Source organism: Scophthalmus maximus, chromosome 1 (assembly GCF_022379125.1).
Source record: "Scophthalmus maximus strain ysfricsl-2021 chromosome 1, ASM2237912v1, whole genome shotgun sequence".
NCBI classification, from domain to species: domain Eukaryota; kingdom Metazoa; phylum Chordata; class Actinopteri; order Pleuronectiformes; family Scophthalmidae; genus Scophthalmus; species Scophthalmus maximus.
This window is the reverse complement of record NC_061515.1, coordinates 25,537,255-25,549,402: the sequence shown is the minus strand read 5'-3', so window position 1 is coordinate 25,549,402 and position 12,148 is coordinate 25,537,255. Positions and strand designations below refer to the sequence as shown.

At 44.8% G+C, this 12,148-nt stretch overlaps 1 protein-coding gene and 2 non-coding genes across 3 annotated transcripts; all 3 read left to right on the top strand.

The window, feature by feature from the left end:
• Positions 1 to 404: 404 nt before the first annotated feature.
• LOC118303936 (eukaryotic initiation factor 4A-I) lies at positions 405 to 8,736 on the top strand. Its single transcript, XM_035629622.2, has 11 exons — positions 405 to 521; positions 1,978 to 2,020; positions 2,204 to 2,336; positions 2,730 to 2,869; positions 4,617 to 4,785; positions 5,611 to 5,720; positions 5,840 to 5,983; positions 6,135 to 6,272; positions 6,371 to 6,460; positions 7,082 to 7,161; positions 7,354 to 8,736. Exons 1-11 carry the CDS (start codon positions 499 to 501, stop codon positions 7,496 to 7,498), a joined length of 1,215 nt encoding a protein of 404 aa, XP_035485515.1. The 5' UTR covers positions 405 to 498; the 3' UTR covers positions 7,499 to 8,736.
• LOC118317098 lies at positions 4,153 to 4,293 on the top strand. Its single transcript, XR_004795333.2, has one exon. It is a non-coding gene; the product is annotated as a small nucleolar RNA SNORD10 (small nucleolar RNA).
• Positions 5,031 to 5,171, top strand: LOC118317103. Its single transcript, XR_004795334.1, has one exon. It is a non-coding gene; the product is annotated as a small nucleolar RNA SNORD10 (small nucleolar RNA).
• Positions 8,737 to 12,148: the final 3,412 nt, after the last annotated feature.

Here is a 12,148-nt window from a genome sequence, read left to right as displayed (position 1 = left end):
AACTATGTCATTCATCAAAGAATCAATTTGGGCATGACTACAGCGTGACTCATCATTACATCACTGGAGGTGAGATGTGTCACAGCCGTAATTTTCCATTCTCTGATTTGCTACCACGAAAGATGGCCATAAAATATTGTTCTCAAGAAACCAGGGGAGAAATCCCTGGGGATCTGGCGCTGTCCGCGCTGAAGGCCGGCCTGAATGTGGTGGACGTAAAATGTTATCCCGGGGCAGCCCGGCTGAGAGGAGCTTTGGCTGAGATCGCATATGCAATGCAATGTCCGCCCCTCCAGCGTGATACCAGTGGCACAATCGTGCGCTAATGGCGGCGCTATGTCCCGCCTACTTTGTGATGTGACACAGCAATTGGCCAATCACAAGTCGTGGTGGGCGGGAGTACAGCTAAATGACGGCGATGCGTTGCAATGAGAAAGCGTCTTTGTGTGTTGTCAAGGTATATAAGACATTTCTGCCGCAATTTCTTTCTTTGGAATAATGTCGGCTGAATCTGAACTTAGGTAAGAGAAACATTTTACGGTCCTGTGCCGCTGCAGTGTTCGAAAATGGGATTAGTTTGTTGAATCGATGTGTTGCCCGTTGTTCTCGAGACCTTTTTGGCGATGTAGACTTTGAGCGAATCTCCCCGGCGGTTCTGTGCTCGAATAAACGCCAAGGCCGCAGACCGAACGTCGCGGTCTTTAAACATTTCATCGGTCGCCGCCTGGACGCCAGGCGTTAACTTTCGTTTTTTTTTTAATTCGACAAATGAATTTTGTCTTTTGAGGTTATAATTTAGCCGTTGGCTTCGAGAGGGGGCCTGGGATGCAAAGCCGTTGGCCCCGAACCTAGCGGAGCGATGTGCGACGAAATGGCAGCCGGCGCCTCGGGTAGCACGTGATTGCGCTTGTGCTAGGCCTCGGACTGTGTCGCCCTCGGAACGGATCCGCCATTGTCGGGTTGGAGTCGCGCGGGATGGGGGCACACTGCGACCGCGAGGCCCCCGGTGCGAGCGGGGGGGAGGCCCGCGGTGAGCGGCCGGTGCTTGGCGAGACGCAGGGGATCTTTGTCCTCGTGCGTCGGGCGCACATGGTCGCGGCGGTCGGTCGGTCGGTCGGCTGCGGGGACGACGCCGGTAGCGGAGGTCGCCGATCGACGGTCGAAGCGGGTCCCCTCAGCCGTTGGCGATGCGCTGCCGCTGCGCACCTAAACGACGGTTGGAGCGGATGTACACTGTCGGTGGGTTTTCACCGACTTATTGTGTCTAATAAACGGCTAGGCGAGATGTAGCGGGGCCTGCTGGTGGCGGCTGTAGCGGGCCGGCGCTAATGCTAACGCTCCTCGGTTTTTTTCCTTATTTCGTACCTCCTCACTTTAACCGTTAGAGCCACGGCGTTTTCTCCGCCATCCACACCGGTGCCGCGTCAACGACGACGGATGTCACCTTTTGGAGACTGGCCGACATTTTTTTTTTGTTTGTTCTTGTATTGTTTCGCCGCGGCGCGTTGGGTGCTCGCTAACCGCGTCGCTTCCGTCTCGCTCGGGCCGAGGAACGACCATCTTGAATGAACGAAGTAGAAATGGCGGCCTCGCGGAGAGGCGTTCACCTCCGGGAACGACGACGACGACGACGACGGGGGCTGCGTCCATGGCGTCGAGCGCATTGTCCGGGATGAGGCCCCGCGGGGCGCGGTGCGGGACGTGGCCGCGACGTCTCTTTAATAGTTCCAGCTGGTATCGGACGGTTATTCACCAGAACCCACGGAGATGCGCGGTTTTCTTTTATTGTCTGGCTGGACTGTGTAGCTTTCTGTTAGCCGTAGCTACTTTCACCCAGCGCCCTTTCTCCACATCATCTGTCCTGCAGTTTTGTTTTGTTTTTTCTTCTTTTCTCCATCACCCACATTAGATGGTTCTAGGTTTGGCACATGATTGACTTGCACAACACCAATGACTTGTTTGTTTGCACGTTCGCAGAGACAATGGCCCCGAGGGCATGGAGCCAGATGGCATCATTGAGGTGAGTTTGACTGTGATAATAATAATAATTTAAAAAAAAAAACCTTCCCTGCCAGTCACATGGCACCAGGATATCTGCCCTGTAAAGATGTACTGACAGAGCCTTTAAAGCCCATATTTCACATAACCGTCTTTTTGATGAATTATTCATTGGAATGTCTTGTGCCTTTTTCCCGTTCTCCAGAGCAACTGGAATGAGATCGTGGACAGTTTTGATGACATGCACCTGTGCGAGGCTCTGCTCCGAGGAATATATGCCTATGGATTTGAGAAGCCTTCCGCCATCCAGCAGAGAGCCATTATGCCTTGTATCAAGTGTAAGTCAACAGCAATTTCTACATCGACTTTGTATTGACGCATACATGTCTGACACCTGTGTTGTAAGTATTAGTTATTATAAAGATGTCAAATACCTGGACACATGCTTCTAATGACACTGATTGTTCAGTATTCTATTTAATTATGTCTATGCCTAGGATATTAATCACCATTGACGATATTACTTGTATATTTGATTGGAAGTATTTAAATACAGGAGGAAGACGCATGTTCACTCGAAAAGAATATTATTATTTTGAAGTTGAGGGAGCAGATCCAGCTAAGATATGTTTTAAATGAAACGACCAAAGAACACAATTGCACTTTTGTGTAACTGTGGTGTCGCAAGAGGAATCTATTCTGTAAATAACCAGTCCCCGTCCCCCCCACAGGCCATGATGTGATCGCTCAGGCCCAGTCTGGCACTGGGAAGACTGCCACCTTTGCCATCTCCATCCTCCAGCAGATTGATGTGGAGCAGAAAATCACTCAGGCTCTGGTCCTGGCACCTACCAGGGAGCTGGCTCAGCAGGTAGGCTCACCCTAACACTGAAATTCTCCTTTGTTTCAATGTTTTATGTTCCATAGATTCATGAAACTGATCAAGAGGTTTATTTTAAAATATTTTTAAAATAAACTAGCATATAAACATGGCCTATGGAGATTATGAAGCCTACTTGTGTTTTCCAAAGACCATTTCATGTTCAGTTACCTAAAATGACTGCCAAGGATACATACTAGTGTTATCTTGAGTATTGTTAGAGCTGTAAAAACATTGCACCAAACTGGAAAAGTTATAAGGACTAATTTTCTTGGATAATAATGATGCTGGAGGTTTTGAAGGTGCCAGCTCTGATTAGTACCATCTGGCATCAAATGCTTAAACTTACAGATGCTGCTTCGTGCAAGAGGTTTAAGTACTCTGTGACCCATCACCTTAAGAAATCTATACCCGATGACCGAGTGGATATGGCAGATTCCACATAGGTGTAAATATCCTGCTCCCCTTTCCATGTCACACTCCATTGAAGAAGTAATAGATAGAAGTCTATTCCACACCCATTTAAAACTCTTCATTAAAAAAACACTTCTCCAGTTCAGAGAAAGTGATGAATTTACACCGGCTTGCCAATTTATACCTAGATAAAACTATTGCTAAGGCAACCAACATGATGCCACAGACAAATCACGTTTTACCCCCACACTCCTGTGAGCATTATTTTATATTTTATACACTGCTGCAACATAATGGGCTGATTGTGCCCGAACTGTTATCAATAGCTATGTTGATCAAGTATTGTTAATTCTTTTACAATACAATACAATTATTTTCTCGATTCGTTGTTTGGTCCATAAAATATTCGTTTTCCCCCAAACCACAAGATGATGTTTTGTTTTGTCCTGACACAAAACATATTTAGCTTACTTTCATAGAGGAGTAAAGAAACCAGAAAATATTCATTGTTTAAGAAGCTAAACTCTGAAAATATTGACTTATTTTTTTCATGAAAACTACTTAAACTGATTAATCCATTATCAAAATAGTTGGGGATTCATTTGGTAGTCTGTTACTAATCCATTAAATAAATGTTAAGCACAGCTGCAACAGTTAGAGCTGCTTCTGTGCTACTAAGCATTGTACGGTTTATGTGGGTGAAATGCTTGCATGCTGGCCCCGTCAGCTGAGCACTAACAACATGGATTAAACTGCAGTTTCGTGCGCTACAGATGTCCAGTTGCTTCTGCTGCTGTGACCCCGGCCAGTGTCTGAATACTCACAGTACACGGTGTAATTCACCATCAGTCACAAATGCTGTACAATGATGAAAACCCATGCGTGTCATCTGACTCTGTAAACCGCTGTTGTGTTGTTGCTCTGGTTGGCGTTTTGCTGGCTGGAGTCCTCCAATACAGCAGGGATTCAGAGACATGATCACACATAACTACTCTGAGTACAGCATGCCACACTACATCAGGACTCACTAGCTAACTATAAACAAGTGGCTGCAATTAACTGAATTGTTCCCTCAGACACATGCAAGTAAATCTTAGCTACTATTACTATTGCCTCAACTGGAGTTAAATTTAACTTTTTGCTCAAATGAGTTTTGACAAATCCTGAATCTATTAAAAAAATGTTGATGGTCGACCTTTACATATTGCAAAGAGGTAAATTGCTTTAACCTGTCAAATTCCAATATACTACCAATGACGTGCCAAATTTGAATGTTTTTTCATGGTCTTAAATGTGCATCAAAAAATGTGTTGTTTCATCTCAGATCCAGAAGGTGGTGCTGGCGCTTGGTGACTACATGGGAGCCAACTGCTATGCCTGCATCGGAGGAACCAGCATCCGCAGTGAGGTCCATAAGTTGCAGGCTGAAGCCCCTCAGATTGTGGTGGGAACCCCTGGCCGTGTCTACGACATGTTGTCTCGCAAAATCCTCTGTAAGTGATTTTGGGGGTCGATGATAAAATTACGGTATAGAACAACTTATCGAGTGGTTTGTGTGCACACTTAGGCAGCAATTGCTACACTTAAGTATATTCCACTTGCGAAATTTAATTTTGCCATAAGACTCATATAAAGTGACTCTCCAGCTTGGGACACTTCAGATGTTCAGTTGTCAGTGCTGCTGTGACCCTGGCCAGTGTCTCAATACTTAAAAGTACATTGTGGAATCACACCAGCTGTATAATGATGAAAACCCATGCGTGTCATCTGACTCTGTAAACCCCCGCTGTACTGTCGTCCTGGTTGGCGTTCTGTTGGCTGGAGTCCTCAGGACAGCAGGGATCCAGAGATATGATCATACATCACTACTTCTGAATACAGCACACATCACACTCCGAACAGCCACTACTTGGTGATAACAGAACAAGTTCTAGAAAAATGAGGCACAGAAAAGCGTTAAGCAGGATTTGTACTTGTCAGATTGCATTGGAATCACCTGATCGTCTCTGACATCTGATGGGGTAGAGGGAGACATTCTTCTTCTGTGAGGGGTAAAGGAGGCCAGACGTTTTTTTATTATTATTTTGTGCTAACTGGTCTGTGGCAGTTTTCTGATTTGTCAGACCGTTCTGTCTTGTCTGGTCATGCTGGTCCACGCCCCGCACGGTTTTTGTTGCCCTCATGGAAATTTCCTACCTGCATCCATGTTGTGTGGAGTGTGGCCCAAATGACTAAAGTTTTTTTTTAACGACAACAGAATGAAATGTTATGTTTTCTGAATCAAGCATATTGATGAAACGTGACGCATGTATTTCCAGGTCCCAAGCACATCAAGATGTTTGTGCTGGATGAGGCCGACGAGATGCTCAGCCGAGGGTTCAAGGACCAGATCTACGAGATTTTCCAGAAACTGTCGAGCAACACACAGGTAACACGCCACGATCTGTCAAAGGGAGCCATTGTATTGTGCAATGCACCCTTGGATTTATGACTTGAGGAAATGTTGAGTCTGATCTGGTTTTAACCAGCCCTCTGTGTTGTTTTTAGGTTGTCCTTTTGTCTGCCACCATGCCAACTGACGTTTTGGAGGTCACAACAAAGTTCATGCGTACCCCTATCCGAATTCTGGTCAAGAAGGAGGAGCTGACCCTTGAGGGTATTCGCCAATTCTACATCAATGTAGAGAAAGAGGTGAGAAACTTTTTCCCAATTGTGATATGATCACATATGGCAGAGTAATTGAAGTATACCTTAGCTCAAATGATTGTGCTTCCCAAAGGTCAACTGCAACCCCCGTGTAGAACCTGAGCTGACTGTCTGATGTGCTGCTTTTTTTTCTCAGGAGTGGAAACTCGACACGCTGTGTGACCTGTACGAAACCCTGACCATCACACAAGCTGTAATCTTCATCAACACAAGGAGGAAAGTGGACTGGCTCACTGAGAAGATGCACGCCAGAGACTTCACCGTGTCTGCTCTGGTAAGGGTGCCAATCACCTGTCATGGTGCAGGGTTCCAAGCACAGAACTCTGTCCTGCTCTGGTGTGTGACACTTGTATCCTCCATCTTGTCTTTCAGCACGGTGACATGGACCAGAAAGAGAGAGACTTGATCATGAGGGAGTTCCGCTCTGGCTCCAGTCGAGTCCTCATCACCACTGACCTGCTGGTATGTAAACCACTTGAGCAGATGATGGGTTCACAGGCACATCATGCATGTCCCTCCGCTGTGGCTGGGTTCTAATCCTTGATTCATGTGCATGTATACACTGGTTCGGCCCTTTATCCCAGTTGTATGGGTATTTTTTTAATTATTTTTTTTGGAGTGAGGCTAGTTCCCTAGCCCCCCCCATGCCTTAGTTAAATCCCAGACCAACAAGTGACAGGTTTGCATGTGTGCAGTCCAAGGTTCCCTCTCCTCCCATCTGCAGTGTTGGTGAAGGACTGAAAGATCCTTGGTAAAGAAGCCTATCTGCCCTCCACCGTAGCTGGGTTTCACTCCCTGACTCACAACTAATTGGCAGATCACAACACTATATTTAAGATTTGAGTATTGATGTAACATGTAGACATGACTAGCTGAGCTATCAAATTTTTTTTTGAGTTCATGCTTACACTAGTGTTGTCTGTTTGCACTAAGCATGGTTATCTTTAGGTAGGAATTCATCCCTGATGTTTATTTTCCCGACTCATATTTCATTCTGTGTGAATGAACCATCAATTCAAGGAGTTTGATTTGGCCATTTGTGTCCAAATAACTTGTATAACTAATGGTCATTTCCCTCCTCAGGCCAGAGGTATCGATGTGCAGCAGGTGTCCCTAGTCATCAACTACGACCTGCCAACCAACAGGGAAAACTACATCCACAGGTAACACGAATCAACTGTTGTCATGTATTAACACAGTGAATGGTTTAGTTTTTTTATTTTTAATTGGAGACTTCAATGCCCCCCGAGCCAAACAAACCTGTCCCCCGTCAGGATTCTTTTAATTTTTTTTCATGCGGTTTGTTGAGTTGTCAAGTCTTCACAGTTTATTTCCACTCTGTGTTTGACCATCAGGATTGGGCGAGGGGGTCGTTTTGGCAGGAAGGGGGTTGCCATCAACCTGGTGACTGAGGATGACAAGCGAACCCTAAGGGACATTGAGACGTTCTACAACACCACCGTGGAGGAGATGCCCATGAATGTGGCTGATCTGATCTAGAAGAGCCCACATGCCCTCTGTCCACCCCCATCCTGTTTATTTTAGAAGTCAAACCTTGTTTCTTATCTGATCTGAACCATGACGACACTCTACAGGAGGAATAATGCAGCCATTTTTCCTTCCTAATCTTTGACGTAGTTTCGGAAGGCTGAATTACTGAACTTCATCTGCTCTCATGTTGTTACTCTACATCAGCACCTAAATTCTTCATTAAGCATTTATTTGAACATCTCCATGTTGAAGTTTTGCAAATTATAACACAACAAATCGAGTCTGACTGGAACTGGGTCCCACGCAGCCACTTTCCCCAAAACCTATGTCTAAACCTTTAGTAGCTCTGACTGTTGGCAAAAATGTAACATTACCTGAAAGATGCGGCTAAATCGGTAACGTCCACGGTGAAAACCAAAAGCAGCTTATTGCAGACGTAGCTGTGTTGTACCGGCTGCGCTGCAGTTCAGTTGGGACTCGACAACAATGATCTCAATGAAATGTAAAGTGCTGCATTTTACCAGATCAGTATTTAATCGAGCTTCAGTGTACTTCAACACATCCATGGTCATGTTAAGAACAGAGGGTTTGGGGGGGTGGGTCTAGAGTACACAGGGCATATTCAATAAAAAGACCTGTATAGTAAAATCCACCATGAATGAGTTGTTTACCGTTTTGATCCTTTTACTGCTGTTTCATACCTATATTTTTTATTGCTATTGTACATGCAGCTTGACTTGTACAGTCACGTGTCCAGTAGCATTCAGTTGAAGACTGACTGGCGGCCACAAACGTACGGAGGCAAGAACGGTGAGTTCTGTGGAGGCTCTGCCTCTGCGCCCCGAGAGCCCGGTTGGATTTTCATCTCTTGATTCCTTGACATTATTGTTTATTTAGGTTTATCGTGAAACAGAATATTGAATTTTTGATAAGGTGGATGCAAGTTTTTGTAACCTACCTTGCCAAAAATGTTGGGCGAGGCTGGGTGTCTGAAATGAAAGGACCAAACTACAGATGAATAAGTATATGGAGATTTTTTTTTGCCCCCTCCCTCTTCTAGGCTCCAATTCATATGCTTCATGTTTTGGGGGTGTATGGTCAGTGCTATTTTTTAAAATGAATTTATGGCGTTGTTAACCTTTTTCGAGACAGAAACAGTGTATCAAGGTTTTTTTTTTACATTGGATTCTGTATAGTATTTATTTTAATGGTCTTAAAAATAAAGGTTTCTCCTTTAACAGTGTAAACTGGCCTCTGCATTGTTGAATAGCATGAAAGTTCTTTGGGCCCAATCCTTTGGACAGGCTGGCCGGCCATGTCATGACATGTAACGACCAATCACTGGTTTCCCTGAAAGCCTGCTTGTGATTGGCTGCTGCCCTTACACCTCTGAACTACAGTTGGTTCAACTGCTGGTGTTGACAGGCAAGTAAAAAAATGTACCTACTTAGGTTTGTTGTTCAAGTTGTGGTTGTCTGTCATCATTTTGATAAAATTGGTGTGTACTCATTATGCTGTTGTTCCAAATGAACCCTGCTTTTTGTCGACCGTTGGCTTCTGGTGGTGTGAGGAATTTTTTCTGGACACATTCATGTTAATCCCTTTATTGCCAGTTTACAGTCTTAACTGCTACTTCCAGCAGGAAGCATGTCACAAATCAAAAGTAAATTCCATGATAATGAACAGACACTAGATGTGGATGACGTCATGTCAACGTGGAGCTGAATCACAGGAGAGTTTAAAACATGACGTCATCAACGACACGAGGAACTGAGGCAGTTTGAAGACGAAAATAAGTGAAGAATGTTTACAATTATTTGTGTAACCGTGGGCAAAACAGTTACGAATGCACACATCACAAACTAAATAATATCGGTTTATTATTTACATATTTGAGACTTCTTTGCGTTAATTTACAGGTCGCGTGCGTGCGAGACTTGTTTGTCCGCTGTTTCCTCTAGAGTCACAAACGTGTGCTGCGTTTAAGTGCCAGTGGGTAAACTGGGACGTCTGTGCTTTTGGCACATTCGCGTGTAGTTTCAAAATGGTAAAAGGCGCTTTTCTAAATAGCCAGGGTTACTTGCCACCGCTCGATTAGAGACATACAATAAAAGAATAAATTAATAATAAATACATTTCAAACCAAGTTCTTACCGAGTGTATAAGTTTGAGCAAATAGGATTAAAAAAAAAATACTTTTCGCGTGTGGACTGTGATGGCTGTGAATCCTATGATCGAGCTGTGTGGAGTTCAGTTATGACACTTATGAAACTTTATTGAATACAGTTTTAGATCCAGTGCTCGAATGCTAACAGACATCAACCCAGATTAGTAATCACACATCGAAATAACACATTCAAACTGCCATACTAACAGACACATATGAAGGGTAATACTAAAGTACACATACAACTGGAGCCATCAGCTATGATGCGTGATGAATACTGGACAAGCCCTTTCACTCCACTAGAGGGAAACATTGCTCTTTCTTGATGTGAGAGTCTCCAACTGGAGGAACGCTCTTCCCTTCCTGAGAGAAAATCAATATGCAACATGGCACTTTTAAACACGTACAGTAACAGTTAACAAACACACGGACGATAACAACATACATAACCATTCTCTGTCAGAGACCATGTTTCCACGGTGGATTGAATGAACATACAACCACATCTTCTCTCCTCCCTGCCCGTCAGACACATCAGATCTAGTAAAAACAGAGCGTCTATGTTGTCTGGATGTTGAAAGTTTCTGATGAGATCTGGTGTTGATCCTGCAACATTATTATCTCTCTTTTCTTTTTCTGCTCTCCCTGTTCCCAGTATACACTCCTTTTCCCTTTGGTATAAATGTGAATGACTTCACAGTCCAATGACTTTCCCGTCATTAGCATTATTGATCCATCAGACTTTTCTGATCGCTCAATTGGTCTCTTGTGACAGTTACCATAAGTAGTGTAAACTCCTTGCACACGGATAACAAAGCTGTGCATAGTGTGTGCCAACAGGTCCCAAACCATGTCTGCTTGTAGAGCTGGGATACACGTGACCATATAATATTTACCAAGTGTGTGAGTTTGTGAATTGTGGTGGTCAGTGGTATTGCGTTTTTAAAATAATTTGACTTACACCAATAGAAATTAAAGTGTTGTTTATCGACCTGTGCTTCAACACATCAGTCATAATCCGATTGACTAGTTCACCCTCATGTTTCTACTATTTCAAAGCGGGACGTAGTCGTGCAAACTGTAAATTACATTTCAACAGGGAGTCGGTCATTTAGTCCAATTCACGGCCCCTTCGCTTTCACGTACTTTTAAACGGTTCGTAATAATGGGAGGAACTTCTTTTGTGAATGTGAACAAAAGAGACGGAAAGTCATCCGGTTCACAGTCTGTGGAAGTTTAAACTGCATTTATATTTAGCTGTTGGTGCTCGAGGACAGGAGATAAAATGAGTGTGATGAAGAGCTGGATGACCGACACGTGCTTCTGTGAGCGATGTCTTACTTTGTCTGTTCGATTGACTTGCTGGATTTGTGCTGAAAGGTAAACCATCGGTCTCGATTACATGCACCTCGGAGCAGGTTGTCTCCAAGAACCCCTTTATTTGGTTGCATTGCCCCTTCCCTCGGTCGCGACCAGTCCCCCTGTCTCTGCGGCTGAGACGATGCCGACACCGTGCTGGTATTATCCAGGTGGACCGACACAGTGATGGTAGTTCTTTGTCTCATCCAGAAAACCAGAAAACCCCTTTCCCACTTGTCCCGAGTAGTGAAATGCTGCCACATGCCGTTCACTCACAGCGGATCGTCCATAAAAGCCTCCCAGGTGTTTCGTCACCTCCCTGACCTCTTTTGCCTGGCAACTCGGTGTGGCCGCACAGCCCACTGGTCCCGAACTTCTCACATCTCACATTTGTTGAGGCCACTGTGCTGTTGTCAACACGTGGGTTTGTGTAATTTCCCTGATTCCCTGAGGTGTAAAAATAGGTCCTCGGTTTTTGTCTTGGCAAGTGTTGTGAATTCTGTGACCTGATAGGGCCTTTCGAAACTAGGTTACAGCCAACAGGTTGCACCTGACTGACTACAATCTGGGGTTATAAGTGAAGGGTCCGACTACTTAAAAAGTTTCTAAAAACTTCATTTGGTGTTCACTGACGGGGTGAAATGGCAACACTATTCATTTGAAAAAAGTGTGACTGTATATCAACTTCCTGTCTATGTAACGCATGAATGAGGGCAGCCTTCACTCCTGCACACACAGTAAATATGAATGCATGCACGCACAAACACACACACACACACACACACACACACACACACACACACACACACACACACACACACACAATACCACATCCCAGGCAGGTTAACCTCTCCTAACCTCCCCGGTGTCCCAATATGATGTCCATCAGCCTCAAAACATGTTATGTCTCTCTGCGTTTTTTTTTTTTGTCCTGCTCTCAGCCTAGGTGGCCTGTCTTCCAAAGGCACTTTCGGTGGCGAGGACACCCCGTGCCCATCCCCCAACCGCTCAACACACATCCATTACCCAGTCTACCCCCCGTTGGGTGCTGGATAGTGGGGTTGAGAGATGGCGGGGTGGAGGCGGTGGGGGTAATGCGAATGTGAGCCTCGTAAAGGGCCTGCCATGGTCTT